General features: G+C 48.8%; 2 protein-coding genes and 1 long non-coding RNA gene across 5 annotated transcripts; 1 reads left to right on the top strand and 2 right to left on the bottom strand.

The window, feature by feature from the left end:
* Positions 1-72: 72 nt before the first annotated feature.
* Mrpl24 (mitochondrial ribosomal protein L24) lies at positions 73-5,334 on the bottom strand. 2 transcript variants are annotated; one of them, XM_034499518.2, is made up of 6 exons: positions 5,189-5,334; positions 1,307-1,542; positions 1,134-1,229; positions 862-965; positions 473-603; positions 73-298 (listed from the first exon to the last, which is right to left on the bottom strand). In XM_034499518.2, exons 2-6 carry the CDS (start codon positions 1,487-1,489, stop codon positions 162-164), a joined length of 651 nt encoding a protein of 216 aa, XP_034355409.1. In that variant the 5' UTR covers positions 1,490-1,542; positions 5,189-5,334; the 3' UTR covers positions 73-161. The 2 variants fall into 2 exon arrangements, with proteins under 2 accessions (XP_034355409.1, XP_034355408.1); XM_034499517.2 differs by having other exon boundaries at positions 5,063-5,236.
* A 62-nt stretch (positions 5,335-5,396) lies between these two features.
* On the top strand, positions 5,397-9,881 carry LOC143442025 (uncharacterized). The gene is made up of 2 exons (XR_013109902.1): positions 5,397-5,554; positions 7,936-9,881. It is a non-coding gene; the product is annotated as an uncharacterized LOC143442025 (long non-coding RNA).
* Hdgf (heparin binding growth factor) lies at positions 8,811-18,620 on the bottom strand. Of its 2 annotated transcripts, none has more exons than XM_034500694.2 (6): positions 18,182-18,620; positions 11,715-11,791; positions 11,431-11,569; positions 10,651-10,836; positions 10,207-10,424; positions 8,811-9,995 (listed from the first exon to the last, which is right to left on the bottom strand). In XM_034500694.2, the coding sequence occupies exons 1-6, from the start codon at positions 18,266-18,268 to the stop codon at positions 9,989-9,991; spliced, it is 714 nt and encodes a 237-aa protein (XP_034356585.1). In that variant the 5' UTR covers positions 18,269-18,620; the 3' UTR covers positions 8,811-9,988. The 2 variants fall into 2 exon arrangements, with proteins under 2 accessions (XP_034356585.1, XP_076788774.1); XM_076932659.1 differs by lacking the exon at positions 18,182-18,620 and adding an exon at positions 17,591-18,125.
* Positions 18,621-19,199: the final 579 nt, after the last annotated feature.

Raw genomic sequence — 19,199 nt, 5'->3', positions numbered from 1 at the left:
AAGCTGCACCATGCCTGAGCTCCCTAAAATGCAAGCACTTGGGAGAGGAAGAGGGGTGGTGTAGACACCAGCTGCACTCAAGGCTCTTTATTGGTGTTTTAGAAAGAAAGGCCTCCACCCTTAGGGTGAAGGCTGCACAGGCAGAAGCAGCACTCTGAAGCTCAGTACCAATAAATTTTCTTGAATCTTCGAGTCTCCTGGATCCCCATGGCCTCCATCACATCTTCTTCTAATGTCTTTAACCGAGGTACATAGGTTTTTTCTAGAGCATCTTCCACTGATGTGTCCTTGGGGCCATCTGTTGAGTCAGAAGAAAAGTTTGCCAAGTCTATTCCTTGGAGTATTGGGCCTTACACATGCTAGGCGAGTGTTCTACCACCCAGGTACATGCTCTAGGTACATTCCTAGCCCCAGCAACTGATTTTCCTCTCAAACTTCACATCCCTACTCTTCCTGCCCATTGTCAACTTACCAGTCCACGTTTCAGGGACAATGCCATCTGCTCTAGGAAATTCAGGTTTGGGGATAATTCTCCCAGATCTTGTAGAGACTCGAACACGCTCTCCTGCCTCAGTAAATCTCCACTGGATCTCAGTGGGTTTCCTGGTTGGTAGAAAAAAAGAAATGAATCTAGCTTGGAGCCTGTGTTACCCCCCAACCCCAAAGTGAAGGCAGTGGTTGAGAACCTCTGGGTTACCACCTTTGTTTTTGTCTGTTAGAGTTACTGACAGAATTGTGTACAAGAAACAGACCCAAGTTCCGGCATCTCCAATACACTATTCTCATGTGATAAATGGGCATGCCCAACACCTGTGTGAGCTCAAGAATTAGAAGCCCCTTGACCCTCGCCCCCGTGCTTGCCTGTCCACAGGATCCACTAGCTTGACCTGGTGATGAAGCAAGGGTGCTTCACTAGGGATCAAGGTTCCTCGGTGATCCTTGGTTCTGCCAATGTATCGGTAATGCTGTCAAGAGAAGGCAGATGAAAACAAGTGTGATGGGGGTTTCCCTGCTATTGCTTAGCATGTACAGCCCAAGTCCAGTTGTACAACCTGCCCCTCAGTCAATTTCCTGTCTCCCCATGCTGCTCTTAAAGAAAAAGGGACAGATGGGGAAGATTTCTCAAGACTCACCGTGTTCAACCCCTCCAGGACAACCCAGTTTCGCTGCCGAATGACTTGTACTACTTTGCCCTGCTTCCCAGCATCCTTGCCTTCTAAGATTTCCACCTGTAGGAAGAGGCGAGGAGAAGGGCAGGAAATTGTTGCCCACTAGCCTTCTAGTCCCTCTGTCTTGAGGTCCTTACCTTGTCTCCACAGAATAGGTACCAGTCTTCATCAGAGATAGGTTCTACCACTACTGGGCGCCGCCTGCTCCATGGAGGATTCTTCCTTTTGTCTGATATGGAACCTGGGCGGCTCATTCCATAGCGGTAGTTGGGGGAGAGAGGGGCTTTAGATGCCAAGGCCAGCAGCGCCGAAAGCCTCATAGCTAGATGCAAGAAATCTCACCAGGGAAAGACTCAAAAACTTTCTTTGCCAGCTAAGTCAAGAAAAACAGAATGAAGATTTGAACAAGGAACTTTTGCTTTTTGAGACAAGGTCTCACTATATATCTTTGGCTGACCTAGAACTCCTGAATCTATCTTCTGTCTCCTTCCCTAGTGCCAGGACTAAAGGTGTGTAGCACCACATGAGCCCCAGGACCGTGACTAAAGCACTGACTCTCTTGCTTAGTTCATCTCACTGACACTCCTCACAGGCTATCTTTACAAATAAGAAAACAAAGAGGTAATGTAACTTTCATCCATGGGGATGTCAGTATTCAACCCCTCATGTGTCTGACTTCCAAGTAAAACATTCATGGGACCAGGGGCTACACTATCTAGCTTCTTGGATTGCTATCTCAGGAAAGCTTGGCACTGAAGATACTTGAGACAGTTATCACGTGAATACATGAACATTAGAGCAGGAGGAGAACAGGTAATGGAAGAGTGTTAGGACAGCTTGAGGGCAAGCAGTCACAAGACAAGTGAACAGGTGAGAATAGGGGTAAAAAAAACAGCCTAGAATGTCCCTATGTAATAGGCCCAGATCTTAGCACGACTGACTCAGCATGTACACAGCACCACCATCCAAAATGAAAACAAAGACCTAATCCAACAAAGTCCACAAATCTGGGAACGTCTCTAAATATACTAACCTTGCTTTTTGGCTTCTGTAGTTTGGTTCTCACTATTATTGTTAATTGAAGTATGTCAACCAAGATATGATTTTTATGCTTAAAAGCTCACCTTGAGGGATGCTTGGAACTACACTGGGATCCCAAGCACTCAATGTAGTCACCACCCAGCTATTACTATCAGCTTGAAGCCCTGTTGGAGCAGTCTTCTCTGGTGGATACCCCACAACACATATCCCACTTCTACCCTAAGGCAGGGAAAATCTAAGCATACTCTCTAAGCACAGCTTTTTCTTTAAGACTTAAGGATTCAGAGCCTATATACTCAAAGGTTGTTGACTCCTATGTTTTCTATCTAAGCATATGCTAACAGACTCCAAAATTTGGATAGTGGACTAAATTAATGGATTACTCAAATAATTGGTATTAAAAAAAGAAAAAGAAGTGCTTTAAGCCAGGCCTTCCAGCTACTTGGTAGGTTGGGGTGGAGGGATCACAAGGGGTAGAAGGATCACAAGTTCAAGACCTGCTTGGACAACTTTGTGAGAACCTGTCTCAAAGTAAAGTGTGGCTGGGCAGTGGTGGCGCACTTGGGAGGCAGAGGCAGGCAGATTTCTGAGTTCAAGGCCAGCCTGGTCTACAGAGTGAGTTCCAGGACAGCTAGGGCTATACAGAGAAACACTGTCTTGAAAAACAAAAATAGGGGCTGGAGAAATGGCTCAGTGGTTAATAGCACTGACTGCTCTTCCAGAGGTCCTGAGTTCAATTCCCAGCAACCACATGGTGGCTCACAACCATCTGATGGCCTCTTCTGGTGTGTCTGAAGATAGCTACAGTGTAGTCATTTAAATAAATAAATCTAAAAAAAAAAGAAAGAAAAAGAAACAATAAATTTTGGGAAAAAAAAAAAGTAGAGCCATAAAGATGGCGCAGTACTTAAGAGCACTTCTTGTTCCTTTTCAGAGGACCTGGATTTGAATCCCAGCACACACAACCATCTGTAACTCCAAGTTCTAAGGGATCCAACATCATCTTCTGGCCTCCACAGGCATCAAGGAATACATATAATGTACATACATACATGTAGGCAAAGCACACATTTAAAAACTTTTAAATGGATAATCTAATTTTTTAAAAAGGTAAAACAAGCCAGATGTGGTAATGTAAGTAAGTAAGAACAAAACACCCTCCTAAGTTGGAGGCTTGAGGCTTAGCAACACAGAAAAAACTCATTAAAAAAAAAGTTTTAATGGGGAAAGAGGGAGAGAGGCTCTGCAGTTAAGAGCACTTGCTGCTCTTGCAGAGGCCCATCCATTACTCCAATTCCTTGCCCTAGTTTGACCTTTATGGGTAACAGGAACATACATGGTGTACACATAAACATGCAGACAAACACTCCTACACATAAAATAAAAAAGGACCAATGATGAGCTTAGTAGGACATGCCTTTTAGTCTAGCACTTGTATGACATATCTCAGTGAGTTCAAGGCCAACCTGGTCTACATTATGAGCTCTGGGCCATTCAAGACTACATAGTGAGACCCTGTCTCAACACACACACACACACCTACAAAACCCAGTAACAAAAGTAAAATAAAATGCTAAATGTGCCGGATCAGTCCTTGTAAGTCAGAAGCATGTGAGTTTAAGGCCAATGTGGCCTACACAATAACCTATAGAGTAGTCTGTGTTGCCATTTCTTCTATACTCCGCCCAACAGTAACCTAGCAACAGCCAGGTAGGCCTGGCTTGCTATAAAAGGGACTGTTTGGCCTCTCAGACTCTCTGACAATCTTTCTCAACATATCCCCTCCACGTGTTCCTGGCCAACCTCTTCTTTTCTCTTTCTCCGCTTCTACCCATGCCCCCTAATAAACTCTATTATTTCTTTTTTTTCTTTTTTCTTTTCTTTTTTTTTTTTTTGGTTTTTCGAGACAGGGTTTCTCTGTGTAGCCCTGGCTGTCTGGAACTCACTCTGTAGACCAGGCTGGCCTCGAACTCAGAAATCCGCCTGCCTCTGCCTCCCAAGTGCTGGGGTTAAAGGCGTGCGGCACCACCGCCCGGCTAACTATTCTTTCTATAATAGACCCGTAGTATGGAAGGTAATTCAGCAGGGAGGAATGACTTAGCATGGGCCCACTGAGATACCACCTCCCACCACACCTACAGCGCTATTCGAAACATATCCTTGGTTTTTATAAAAACATATCAGTCTGAGCTACAATGTGAGACCCATCTGAATGAAAACAACAAAGAAGGCTCAATGTAGAATGCTAGCCTAGCACGCAGTAGGCTTTCTAAACAGTTGCTACTGGCGTGGTACCATGCTAAATAGCATCTCACAGGAGTCTAACAAAAGCGATGAAAAGTTACCCATAATCTCGTCACTTTTTTGTGCTTTGTATTTGTGTGTAGTGGTGGCGATCAAACTTGGGGATTCACATACAACAGGCAAGCATTTTGTATAAGTGAATTACTCCTCCTTTTTAAAAAGGAGATGGGGGCAAAGTCCTGTGTTACCATGATGCTAGAGAAACACAGGGACTATTTCTATTTAGATCAAATACATGACTACTAACTACTACCTGACAAGTCGAAAACTGAGAACCCAGGAAGGGATGCAAACATCAATATCCAAGAAAACGTTGCCCTCTCCTAGTTCATGCAGCTTCACAAGTGTGGGGGTGTGGGTGTGGGGGCTGTCTTGCTTGCTTACTTGTTTTAAAAACTCCTTTAGGCCCCGGAAACGCCCCCACTCCATCTTTCCCTTTGGTCCCCTATACAACCTAGATGCTAGTGTCACTTCCATGGTGGGGCTGGCTTTCTTCTCAGTACAAGTCCTCAAGTCACCGCCTCAAGCAATTCTCTTGTCAGACTCACCCAGATATGAGGGTAGCTCCAACAACCTCTTAGTAAAGAGAAATCCAAGCCCCAGTTTAAGACTAGGAAAAGGAAGCCCCCTCGCTTATCCACCTTCCGACGTTTCCCGTCGCCGAGCAGCCTCACCTTCCCCCAACTTTCCGTTGTGCGTTCTCTACCGGGGCAGCCCCCACCCACCGGATTTCTGGGAGATGTAGTCTAATTGCGAAAAGGAAGGCTCAAAACAAAACCAAACCGAAGCGAGCCTCCCAGCCTCTGGGAACTGTAGTCCGTCGCTACAAAATGAGCTGGAAACAGGAAATTTAGTCAACGGTAGGAAACCCAGACTGGGAGAGGCATGTCGGGAATTGAAGGCGAAAGCTATGCTAATTTGCTGCACGTTTGTACGTGCTCTTCGTAGAGGCGACTGGGAGTTGTAGTTCGCAGAGAACATGGCTCCATTTTCTTGGTAGTTATGGCTTCCTATTCAAAGCAAAGGGTATCCATTTCTAGGTGAGTTGCAACCTTTATGTCCTGGGCTTTTCTCTGCTTGAGGAACCAGGACGCGGCATATTAAAAAACTGCCCCGCCTTTGCAGAGAAAAGAACGATTATCGGTCCTTCCAATTTTAGATTAGCAATCTAATCTCTGTGTGGAGAGTGTACCGAGAGATTTCGACCATGTCCCCCGCCCACCTGTCCTCTCACCATCCGTGGACTGGCAGGCATCCTTAGCAAAATTTAGCGGAGACCAGATCTCTTTTATCAGCTCGCTATTTGACTCCACTCACCTTCCTGCTCTGATTAGATTAAGTATGTTTCCTTTCGTTCCTGAGTGCTCATGACTAAGAACTTTGAAGCGGCTTTCCCCTATAACTCTTCCATTTTGTAATGTTAGAAACTTCAGCCAGGCGGTGGCGGCGCACGCCTTTAATCCCAGCACTTGGGAGGCAGAGGCAGGTGGATTTCTGAGTTCGAGGCCAGCCTGGTCTACAGAGTGAGTTCCAGGACAGCCAGGACTACATGGAGAAACCCTGTCTCGAAAAACCAAAAAAGAAAGAAAGAAAGAAAGAGAGAGAGAGAGAGAGAGAGAGAGAGAGAGAGAGAGAGAGAGAGAGAGAGAGAGAGAGAGAGAGAGGAAAAGAGAAGAGAAGAAAAGAAAAGAAAGAAAAGAAAGGAAAGAAAAGAAAAGAAAGAAACTTCATTAGTGGGCAAACTAACCAGTGACTAGAAGAGCCTGAAGAAACTACCTTTGTTCTTGGGATGTGTATGGCTATCCCAGCACTTTAATCCCAGCACTTGGGAGGCAGAGGCAGATTTCTGAGTTCGAGGCCAGCCTGGTCTACAGAGTGAGTTCCAGGACAGCCAGGGCTACACGTAGAAACCCTGTCTCGAAAAACAAAAACAAAATAAAATAAAATGTATGTATTTATTTTATGTATATAAGTCCACCGTAGCTGTCCTCAGACACACTAGAAGAGGGCATCAGATCTCATTATAGATGGCTGTGAGCCACCATGTGGTTGCTGGGGATTGAATTTAGGACCTCTGGAAGCGCAGTCTTAACTGCTGAGCCATTTTACCAGCCCCGCCTCAATCTCTAAGTGTTGGGAAGAAGTGGAGGAGTGGCTACCATTTAATGCTAGTTAGCTTGGTGGCCACATGTCAGCTTCTAAGTTCAAAGACTTCTTAATCCAAAGACAAGGTTTTAGCCAGGCACAACGGTGCACATCTTCAATTCCAGCATTGGAGGCAGGTGGGGAATCTGAGCTCTAGGCCAAACCGACCTACATATTGAGTTCCAGAAGAGCCAGAGTTTACATAGAGCCTGTCTTAAAAGGCTTTTAGGGAAAAATTACGTTTTTTTTTTTTTTTTTTTTTTTTCTTCGAGACAGGCTTTCTCTGTGTAGCTCTGGCTGTCCTGGAACTCACTCTGTAGACCAGGCTAGCCTCGAACTCAGAAATCCGCCTGCCTCTGCCTCCCAAGTGCTGGGGTTAAAGGCGTGCGCCACCACTGCCAGGCTATAAATCTTTAAAAAAAAAAAAAAAAAAAGAAAAAAGAAAAAAGAAAAAAAGAAAAGAGAAGAAAGAAATTTAAGAGTTAAAAAAAAAAAAGAGAGAGCTTGGCTGAGGCGAAAGGCTTGTAAGTCTGAGACCAATAAGAAGACCCTACTTAAAAAAACAAAACAACAAAAACCTACCAGGAAAGGCTACAACTGAAATCTCAGCACTTAGAAGCGTTTAAGGTTATCCTCAGCTACAGTTAGTATGTGTCCTGGGCTACATGTGACCCTGCCTTAGACATGTACTTTCCATGACTCTGCTCCATCTCTCTTTTGTGAAGTACCATCCCTGAGATATATATACCCTGTCCCATGTATATCCCAGGCTGCTCCAGAGCTTGCTGCATATCTGCATATGACTTTACAGGATTTTTTAAAAAGTTTCTTGGGATGCTCAGACAGGTCAGTAGAGGCTCCTACCTGCCTGGCCTGGGTTCAATCCTGGATTTGCACATGGTGAAAAGAGAAACTGATTCCTGCTAATTGTTCTTGGCACACTTTCACAAAGTAAAATATAATAAAGCTTTAGATTTGTATTTTGCTTGCATATAATGTGTATTACATATATGCCCAGAAAATGATGTCCTTAGAACTGAAGTTGTGGATGCCTATGAGCCACTGTATTGGCAACTGAACCCAGGTCCTCTGCAAGGACAGGTGCTCCTACCTGTCGCACCAACTCTCCAACTAGTATATAGTCTGAACTTGTTACTTTTATTATAAGTCGTTTTAAACGCCTTTTTACTTGCTGGAATTAGGAATTTAGCTCAACATAAGGCCCTGGTTTTAGTCCTCAGCTCTGAAATATCTTTCTATATATGCTTGAGTGCAGATGCCTGTGCCACCACACACCAATGGAGGTTAGAAGGTATCTTCCAGGAATCGGTTTCTCCCACACTCTAGAGGCAAATGATACACACCAGACGAGTCCTCTGTCTGCACTCTAACTAGCCAAGCACTTCACCCAGCTATTTTTGGTCTCTGGAATAGAACTCAGGTAATCTGACTTGTGTGGCAACCATGCACTTCTGATCCTCCTGCTTCCATTTCCCAAGTGTTGGGGATTCTAAGCATGTATGCATCACACCCAATTTTATGCTGTGCTGGATGGATCAAATCCAGGGCTTCTGATTTGTGCACACTGGACAATCACTACCAACTGAGGGGTGTGTGTTTATGTATATATCCCTAGCCCCTTATATCCTATTTCTTATGCAAGTTTTTGTGTGTGTGTCCATGGCTGGGGTGAGGGTAGGTTGTTCAAACATGGTCTTTTTCTATAGCCCAAGCAGGCGCTGAGCTTGTGATGCCCCTGCCTTCCCACCTGGCTTAAAATGTTAAGACTATTTGCTGAAAAGGCTCAATAGTTAGAGCAATTGCTGTTCTTGTAGGGCTTGGGTTTGACTGCTAAAACCCACAAAGGGACTCACAACCATTCTTCAGTTCCAGGGGTACTAATGGCCTCTTCATGTGATGCACATATATGTGGGCAAAACCCATAAAATAAAATATACCTTAAAATGTATGTTTTAGAACCCCCAAGATGCTTGCAAGGGTAGACTGGATGATGTGGGTTTGTAGGTCTGGTGTGGCAATGGAGGCTGAAGCCTGCCTCCCCTCCCCCTCCCCAATCTGAAGAAGCCTTCTAGAGATTGTCTCTTTCCTTTTCTTCAATTAACCCCAACACTTAAAAAGAATTAGTCGGAATCAGGATAGTAATCAACGGCTTTATTTTCCTAGAACTCAAATTGTCTATTGTTCTCAGAGCTACACTTCCAAAGCTACAGTCAGCAATTTTTCTTCAGAGCCCAGAGGAGGGATAGGAGTAAAAGACAAGAGAAGGGGCATAAGAAACCACGAGAAGAGGCTGGAGGACACTTTCCCTGTCTTCTCAGTGGGCTACAAACTGGGTGTGTGAAAACACCAGCTCCAAAGAGAAAGCCAACCCCCATCAGAAGGTGAACCTCTGGTGCACCTCAAAAATGGGTCAGCTGTGGGAAGAAAGGAACAGAAAGGGGAGCACACACAGGGCGGGTTCACTTTTTTTCTTTTTATTTTTTTGTGGGGTTTTTTTTTTTTTGGTAATTTTCTTTTATTAAAAACATTTCCTAAAAAAATGTGTCGTTTCCTTTGTCTGGGTGAAATATCTGACTACAGGCTGGCCTTGAACATTGGGAAGTGGGAAGAAGGTCTCCCCAGGCTATCACCTCTGCCCTGAGATCTAAAGAGACATTTCCTCAATGCAAATCAGTTGATCCTTCAGCTCTCAGCTCTCTCCAGGTCCTAGGCCTTGGAAAATCCAAAGTCTAGATGTTACAATTAACTATAATTCCTTGAACCCCGGTGTCAGGGAAAAGTGTTCCCACAAATCAGCAAGGACTTATGTACGGATGGGAGCCCCTCTCCCAGTGTCCTATTTCTTGAATGTAGGCAGATGTGAAAATAGGTGGGGGCTAGAAACAGGAGCTCAGGTAGAGGATGCCACGCATGAACCCACACTTACATTCCTTCACCTCTACTCCTGCCCCAGCCCACCCCAAAGGTCTAGAATGCCTGCAGCAGGGCAGAGGTGTCAAGAGGTGGAAACAGCAGCCCAGACCACAACAGAAACCCTAGGAAACAAATGTAAGGAGATACAAAGGCCTCATTTCATCCTGGGGCACAAGGCCCTGCCTGACTCAGGTCACAGGGTATATTCGGAAGGGAGCTGGAGGTGAGGGCCAAGACAATCTCCAGGAGTGGGCTTAAAGAGGAGAGAGTGAGTGAAGGAAAGGGTGAGTTGGGTGGAAAAAGGGTTCCCAGTTTGCAGGCCATGGCCAGTTTCCCCCAGTAGCACCCAGACAGCAGCAGGAACGGGGCAAGGGCTCCTCTTGAAACATTGGTGGCTACAGGCTGCAGGGGAGGGTGGGAGGGGAGAAGGGTTAATGGTGTTACCCTGGCCTGGCCTTACCCCAGCCAGTGCAGGTCTCTAGGGAGAGCCCACCCAGCCTCCAATAAGGCTGACCACTGCAGGTCATTCTCTATGTCCTCTCCTCCACCTCCTCCTAAGTGGCTGGCCGCTCCCCCCCAACCCCCAAGCCCACTGCAAGGGTAGCTCCCTCACCTCTCATGATCTCTGACACCCTGGGCTTCAGCCTCTTCCTTGGCAGCCTCTTCCTCCCCCTCTTCTTCCTCTGGAGGAGGTCCCTGGCCAGAGTCTGGCTCAGAAGGGGTGCTGTTCTTCTCCATCTCTACAGGGAGCGGCCTCTCGCCCTCTAAGGCAGCTATCTCCTTGTCTTCCTCTGCATGGTCTCCTGACTCCTTGGGACGTTTAGGGGAGTCCTAGGTAGATATCAGAGGACATGAACTGAGGAAAGAGACAGCAAAAGTCAATAGTGCATCTCCCTGGGCCTCCTCTGGGTCTCTGAGTGATTCAGTGTCCTGCTCCCTCTTTTCTTCTCCACTCTCAGTTCAATTCCCAGAGACAGGGAGCTGGATTTATACCTCAGACTCTGGGCTGCAAGACAAAGGCCACAAAAAGTGCCAAAGAGCACATGCTGGCAGTTACCTCCAGCATGTCCCCTGCTCTCCTCTTCAGCGTGCCCTTCTCATTCTTCTCCTTGGCTGGCTCATCGATGACCAGCTTCCCTTCCTCGTCACTGCTGCCCTCTGCATTGCCCTTCTTGTCACCGTCACCCTCATGGGCTTCAGGCTCCACTTCCGGCTCTTCAGTGCAGCTCTTTTTCTGGGAGGACTGTGGTGGAGACATCAGAGGCTGAGCGGTACCAGAGGCTAGCCCCTCCCAACCACCCCCTCCGACACTCACTCCTTCTTTTGCCCACCTCTCCCCCACCCCCACCCAGGTGCCCAGTCTCACAAGTGATTTGAGACCCACCTCTGTTGGATTAGCCCTGGGGTTAACCCACAGGCCGGGCAGGCAGGGCTCTGTGCAGGAGGGGGGAGGGCTGGAGCAGGAGGCAAAACCTCGGGTCAACTTCTCCCAAAGGGATCTGGGACCCGTTCCCCCACGACCCCCGCTCCCCCTGCCCTCCCGCCTTGTCCTGCCCGGCTCACAAGAACCTTCTCTTGGAAGGCTGTGTCCTCTTACTAATGGCCCCAACAAAGGCCTGTCCCACTTACCGCCTCCATCCTGTTCTTGCCCTCAAAAACCATTGACAGTGGCCCCTGTTAGTCACCCCACACCCCCTAGCCCCTCTTGCAGAAATCCCATCTTTACCACCCCAAAGGCCCTGATATTCTGAAGACTAAGCAATGCCTCTGGGCAAGGCTCCTGGAGCCCACAACACACCTGCTTTCCAGGGGGTTGAGGGGACAACTAATTGCTCACCTGGTAGCCAGAGGCCTTGACTGTAGGGTTGTTCTCGATCTCCCACAGCCCCTCGCTGAACCCTTTCCTCTTGTTGGGCTTGCCAAACTTCTCCTTGGATTCCTCGTAAGGGAAGAGGTCTTTGGGGCCCAGGAATGCCCTGGTAAGAGATAGGAGACTGTGCTTTCAAGCCCCAAGATGCCCCCAAGCTAAACAGCCAAATATAAACAGGTGATATCATCAACCCTTCACCACCCTGGTGTTCCCATGGTGTCCCACCTGCACCCCACTGGCCCCTCACTCACGTCTCGTGGGTCCCAAAAAAAAAGACTTGGTATTTGTTGGCTGTTGACTTCACTGCAGCCTCAGGCATCTCATCAATCTGGGACAAGAAAGGGAGAACAAACGTGAGCTAGAGTCCCTGGCTCTTTGGTCTGGGGCAGGATGACCACATGGACATTTAGAGAGCCAGCCAGAACAAGGCTCTAGAGACTACCCAATTTGTAAAATATTTCTAGTAGTACACTTTGTCCAAACTAAATAGATAGAAAAGCCCAGCCAGGCAGTGGTGGCGCACGCCTTTAATCCCAGCACTTGGGAGGCAGAGGGATTTCTGAGTTCGAGGCCAGCCTGGTCTACAGAGTGAGTTCCAGGACAGCCAGGGCTATACAGAGAAACCCTGTCCAAAAAAAAAAAAAAAAAAAAAAAAGGCCCAAATCCAGTACATTTCCCTTCCTTTTACCAGAAACTATCTTCTTCAGTGCCCAATCTTGGCCAAAGTGCTGTATCTCTGCCACGAGAAGACCAAAGCTGTCACTTCATTATATGTTGAGACACTGCCTGGCTAGGAAGTCCAGGCTGGCCTCCAACTCAAGATCCTTCTGCCTCGGCCTCCTGACTACAGACCCAGCCAACATGCCCATCCCCAACTGTGAAATGTCAGAGGACTTCAGCTCTTTCAACACCTTCTCAATGACCAGCTTGTCAACCTCAACCCTGTCATCTCACCATCATGCTGCCCAGAAAGCTTAATCTTTGACCTGTCAGCTGCCCCTGCCCCCATTCCCCAGCACACACATTGATAATATCTCTTGCTGAGAGATGGCGGCGTACGCCTTTAATCCCAGAACTTGGGAGGCAGAGGCAGCTGGATTTCTGGATTTCTGAGTTCAAGGCCAGCTTGATCTATAGGGTGAGTTCCAGGACAGCCAAGGCTTCAAGACCAGCCTGGACTACAGAGTAAGTTCCAGTTCTGATTTTTCCTTTTTAGAGACAGGATTTCTTTGTGTAGTCCTGGTTGTCCTAGAGCTAGCTCTTTTTTTTTTTTTTTTCAAAGATTTGTTTATGTATATGAGTGCTTTATCTGCATGTACACCTGCATGCCATAATCAGGCATTAGACTCATTACAGATGGCCTTGAGCCACCAAGTTTGCTGGGAATTGAACTCAGGACCTCTGGAAAAGTAGTCAGTGCTTTTAACGGAGCCATCTCTCCAGCTCTTTAGACTAAACTGGCCTTGAACTCCATTTTCTGCAGCCTGAATGCTGGGATTAAAGGCATGTGCCACTGCTGCCTGGCTACAGTTTACAAATAACATATTACTTGTTTGATAAATCATCTGTACTAGTGTGTGTGTATGTGTTTGTGGTAGTGGGGAGGTCTTCACCATATAGTTCAGGCTGGTAGAACTCATTCTGTGGTCTAAAGAAGTACCCACCACACCCACTCAGATCTGCTTTCATCTCCAACACACAGTAGAAATACAGTATTTGCTGAATGAGCCAGGCCTGATGGTACAGGTCTGAAATTTTAACAGGCAGTGGGATGCACGCCTTTATTCTCCAAGTGCTGAGACTTGGAGGCAGATCCCTGTGAGTTCAAGGTCAGTCTGGTATATTTAGAGAATTTCAGGACATCGGGAACTACAAAAGGAGACCCTATCTGAAACTCTCAAATTACCACCCCTCCTCAAGTAAATAAATAAATATGAAATCTTAAGCAATGTAAAGGCTGAGGGAGGAGGCTCACAAGTTTAGTCAACCTGGTTAACTTAGCAAGATTTTACAGAAAACAAATACTGAATCTATGGACCCTAAAAGGGTGTTCTGACTAAAGTGACAAGACAAAACAAAACCTACTTCGTTGGCTCTAAAAGACTTCTGTGAAATACTGAAACGAATGCCACTAAAATCAGTCAAATCATTTTACAGAGGAGACTGTGCCCTGAAAAGTCATGCCTTTCCCAAGATAACATGGCAGATTATAGTAAGGACCAGATTTCAGGCTTAATTTTTCTCAAGGAAGAAAAGGGGGGCTATTTTTATGTGTATAGATGTTCCCAGCATTATTTCTGTGCACCTCATGAATGCCCAAGGAAGCCAAAAGAGGATCTTGGATCCCCTGGGACTGGAGTTACAACTGGTTGTGAGCTACCATCTGGGTGCTGGGAATAGAATCCCAGGTCCTCTGCAAGACCAGACAGTACTCTTAACCACTGAGACATCTTTTCAATCTAGGCCTAACTTCTTGAGGCAATTCCTTGCCCCATGAGAAATTCTTTAGTAAAGGTAGCAAGTACTGTGATCTAAGGTCAAGTTTGAAATCAAGAGAGAGAACAACTAAGTCCTGGAAGTCCAGGCCATGCCAAGCAGTCGGGGTGAGAACTACAACTCCCAACAATCCTTGCAACAGCCCCAGATGCCCGCCCTCCTCCCAGAGGCCAAGTAGCCATGTTGACTGAGGCTGCAGACCCAAGCCTAAGAGAAAGACCAAAGCAGTGATTAGAGAGATAAAGGGTGCAACTGGGAGCACTGGGGAGACAGGGAGGATGAGTGAGTAGAATAGGCTAGGTGGGCATGACTCGAAAGGCCATCTTGCCCCAGACTTGGAGGTCTTTAGGCTTCTGGACCCCTCCCCCTTGCCCCGTGGCCTCTGGGGACTTCGGTCCAACCCCGCCCCCTCAGAAGGCACAACTCAACTAGGCCCAGCCCAACAATCAGGAGATGCTGGGGTGTGGGAACCTGGTGGAAAGGCACGCAGTTCTCCCACAAACGTGATCCCCATCACTATGACAACTCAACCCCGCCCCCAGGGCCACTCAGCAACTAGGAATGTGACCACCCCTCCCCCAGGTCTTCCATCCAGGATTGGGGAGGAGGGGACACAAAACACGGCACCCCACCCCCCAGGCCCGTAGTCTGGCAAGCAGGTCCTGATCTGTATTTGAAACTAAGCTAGGACAGGAAGGCGGGTGGGGGTGGGGACAGGGAGGAGCTGGACAAGATACCTGGCTCCAGTTATCAGCTAGCCTCTTAGAAGGCGTTAGCAAAAACAAAATGAGGACCTCTAGAGCCTAAGAAAACACAAGAGAGGGTGGTTAAAAAGACTCTCTACTGTAGGCTTCTCTGGGGTGAAAGGCCTGACACCTATGCCCGGAAAGGGGGGCCTCAGGCTAAAGCGTTGGAGTGCCTATAACCAAGCCAGGGTATTACTGTACTTTTAATCTGGTGGTAATACACGTGTAATGAAAAGGGAGAGGTGACTCTAAAAGAAAAGGGTTGGGGAAGGGCAAAGCTTGAGGTTCTCTCCAAGAACACAGGCTGCAACAACTGGATATCCCAGCTTCCCATGGAGAGAAAACAACACGCAGAATCTAAACCGTGTGGCAGGAGACCCAGGAGCCTCTAGCTGCCCAGTCCCAGAAACTGGATGTAATGACACTTACCAACTCCATCTGCCCTGCCAACTTCCTGCTACAGAAAGGCTGGGTGTGGAGTAATGAGGGCAGATGGGCTTCCTCCTGAAGAGCTGGAGGCTCATTCTCCAACTACCCTAACCCTACCATCTTACAGTAGGTGCATCAGGTAGGGTTAGGGATGGGAGTGCTTTCTGCTCAACAGCATTTTCAGCCCCTACCCAACAAAACTGGAGAAGTCAGTTCTGTGGCAGCACCCCCACCCCTCAAGCTACAAAGGAACTCTTTCCTGGCACTGTGTCGTCTTTTAAGGCGAGGCTATTAAGACTCAAAGAAGCTCTGTACCTGAATCTGTCTCCTAGGTGGTGCCCTTTTTACACTGTTACTAAACTCAGTGAGTCAAAGGAAAGTGAGTCAGAGTGGGGCCAGATGTGCTGAGACCCTACCACACTCACTCCTCTAGCCAACTGGAGGAACCATTTGGGCTCAATTCAAGCAAACTAGAAATCTGATCCTGTTAATGGTAGAGTCCTTTGAAGCCATTTGCAGTGTTCAGAAGAGCAGGGAGAACTGAACACCAGGCCCACAGCACTTGAGCCCAAACAGGTCTAATTAAGATCAGGCATTTAAGAAGAGTGAGGGAAGATAAGAACATACTGACCACCCTAACTAGGGCCAGACTGATTTGACCTAGGGGAACTGGAACGTTCAGGATAGCAGGCAGCTCAAAGATTTGGGCTAGGGAGTGTGGCAAGCCCATGGGCAGAAAAGGTGAGGGAGCAGAGGGAGAAAAGGAAGGCTCTAGGCTACTCAGGAACTTCACCAGGATGGGGGGAGGGGAGAACACTGAGAGAGGGGAGAGACATGGGGGAGGGGAATCTCAGGGCTTGGGCTGTTCACTGTTAATTGTCTGGAGATCCTCCAACAAGTTAGGCAGGAAAAAGAGGGAAGATGGAATCATAATACATTCTTCGAGCCAGGCCCTATGACTTCAATCTCGAACTGTGGACCCTTTGAGTCTTTTTCCCTGTCACCCATGTTCCCTAGCAGTAGCTAGGTACAAGTGGTGGCCTGCATAGTGGCTGGGGATTCTGGTTACACCCTGGAGCAGCCAGCCAACCAGCCATCAGGCTTCCTCCAACTCAGGAAGAGCTAGACAGGTTCTAAGGAACTGGGGGTGGGAAAGACCACAACTCAGTTTTGTCCTTTTGGGAATCAAGGGGAATGCCTTAGAGGTGACAGCCCTGGGTGTACCTCTTTTTTAAGTCTAACAACCAAACCAAGCCAAGAGTTGGGGTGCCTCTTTGAGACCCATTCACAACATCTCAAAGGTCCAGGCTTCAATAGAAAATTTTCCTCTGACCTGCCCTTTTGTCCTAGACACTCAAAATGAAAAGAAATTGACAATATACCTACTCCAAGGGCTGTCCTCTATCCAAAGACCACCAAAATTCAGAGGGCTTGTTCACAAGGGCCCAAATCTCAGGGAATAAGACATACCAGAAGGTTCTGTAAATCGACATTCCATAACTACTTCTTGCTCAGGCATAGCTTACCTCTGAACTTTGTCTCACCTCCAGAAAGGAGAAGCAGTAGAGACCTGGGTCCAGTTCTTGCCCTGCCCACCAGTGCATTGGCATCTGGGCCAAGAAGCCAATGGATCAGAGGGTGCAAGGTAAAGTATGTGAGTGTTTACATGACATATATATACACTGCCTAGCTTCAGTCAGGCCCTTGAGGCCCTGCTAAGGTTCTGGAAAGAGTCTGGCTTCTCTCTACACTTCACTCCCAGGCCACAGCCAGGCCTTATTTGACCCATTTTAAAGTTTCACCAAAAGGAGTGCAGGCAAGTAGGATTGAACACAGGAACTCCTTGGGAGGGAGGGAGAGAGACTATAGAGGGCCACTTGAGTTTTCTCAAACATCAAGGTGGCCTTACACCCTGAATAGAAATGAAGACAGCATGGAGCCTCAGAACAGTATTGAGCTAGATGGATGAACAGTCAGCCATACTGGAAAATCCACAAGGCAATCCTGTTTGGACCCCTCCCTCCAGGCCTCTCTGTCCTAGGATTTCACTTTACCCAAGTTCCACACCCTAAGGGGCTGAGTCATGCCCTCACCCAGTACCAAGGGCCCCCTCTACACTCGCTTTGAAAAATTCCCAGAAGCACGCGCGCGCGAGCGCACACACACACACACACACACACACACACACACACACACACACACTCTTAACCTTTTCCTTGGAGGAAAGGTGATAAACACAGCAGGCTTTCCGCCCCACCCTCCCACCTGGCCAGGTGCTGGAATGGGGAAGGCCATTCTCTTGGCGGGTTGAAACAACCACATGGCTAACACCGACCTCCCTGGCTGGAGACGCTCACAAGTGGGAAGCGGAGGAAACTCCAGCTTCCCACAATCCCCCACCTCACTAAGGTTGTCTGTACTGGATTTCCCAAGCACATGGGGGTCCTGCTACCTACAGTTCCAAGTCTGAGCTGGCGGCATATGGAGGAATGTTCTTGTAGAGCTGAAGACTAAACTGGTTATGGCAGAGTTACCCGGCCAGGGAGACCATTTCTTAAGTAAGTCGTCCCCAAGCATTCATTCCACGACCCTCCCAACTTCAGAGTTTCTACAAAATGCTCAAAGAAAGTTTGTTAGTCGCCAACTCTACATCCACCTAAGCCTCAGTGGACTGGGACCCTTCGCAACTGTTTGCCCAGCCAGAGAAACCTGAACTGGAGGCAACTATCAATGGAGACTCGGGGATTAAACGGGGCTCCCCGAAGGGGTTGGGAATCGCGGCGGAAGAAGCGACACGCCACCGGGCCGCTCCCCAACAGTAAGCCCGAAGCCTCGGCCGCTATGAGGGAGGGCTGAGGGCGAACTGAGCACGCGGCGCTGCCCGCCAGGTGCCGGCCCCGTCGCCTCCGTTATGTAAGCGGTGGTGGGCTCCCGCCAAAGAGAGCAGGCCTGGCACCCCTGCCCCTCCGCCCGCTCTACTATCGGCGACCGTGCCCTCACGAGCGTTATGCAACCGCACCAGGGCCCGCGACGGCCGCGCTACTCACCCGAGCCGGCCAATGTGGGTATCCCTTCATCTTCGCGAACACCAGGTCCCCGCACTTGTACTCTTTCTGCCGGTTGGATCGCGACATGGCGGGGCCGCGGGCGCCCCGGGCTCCGCGCCGAGCCGGGAAGCGCGAGCCCAAGTTTGCGCGTGCGGCGGTTGCGGCGCCGCTGCGCTCCGGCCCTCGCGCGGCCCCCGCCTCGATGCTGGCCCCCGACGCGAGCTCCGGAGCAGCCACGGCGTCTGCGCCCGCGCGCCGCTCGGACAGGGCGGGCGCGGTGGGCAACGCTGGGCTCGGGGAGCGCTCGTGCGGTTGTTTGTGTTTGAAATTCAATTGCTCCCTCCTCAGCGCAAGGCCTCTTCCTCCACCCCCCGCGGCCCACTCCTCCCCTCGCGCTCCCGCCCGCGGCGGTTCGATGCGCGCAGCCCCTTGACGCCTAGCGCCTGGCCCGGCCTCACGCCCAACCTGGAAGCCGCCAGGCGGAGCTCAAAAGCACAGACCTGAAGAGCCGAACGCCGAGCGCGCCGAGCGGGCTTTGTGTGCGGGCGGGTGGTGGGTGCCAGCCCAAAAGGAGCTGGCGCCTGCTGGACAAGCTGCACGTGCCCCTCCCCTGGCTCCCCTGGGCGCCCTGGCCAGGCGGGGCCTACTGTGGCCTTCTTTGCGCTCTGTCCCCCTACCACGTGCCTTGTCCCAACCCACGTATCTGCTCTGCGCCCCTGACTTCTAGCTAGTTAGACCGCCAAAGCGAGAGGTGTAGCGCTCCCTCCCCACCCCCATCCCCCGCGCTACCCGGGCTTCCACGTGCTTCTGTTGGCGAGTTGTAAGAGTTCGAGTCCTACTATTTCTACCTACTATATAGAGGAAAGACTCGAAATTAGCAGCTGTATCTGGACTTCCACCAATTAACCTCACTAGAATAAGGGTTCCTAAGCGGTAAAGATAGTTGGATACCACTAAATCTAGTTTGGAGTTTTATAGTCCTATTAATTTGAGAGGACTTTACCAAAGTGGAGTCTTT

This window comes from Arvicanthis niloticus, chromosome 4 (assembly GCF_011762505.2).
Source record: "Arvicanthis niloticus isolate mArvNil1 chromosome 4, mArvNil1.pat.X, whole genome shotgun sequence".
NCBI lineage: Eukaryota > Metazoa > Chordata > Mammalia > Rodentia > Muridae > Arvicanthis > Arvicanthis niloticus.
The sequence above is the reverse complement of the archived record's forward strand: the minus strand, read 5'-3'. Positions and strand labels throughout refer to the sequence as shown.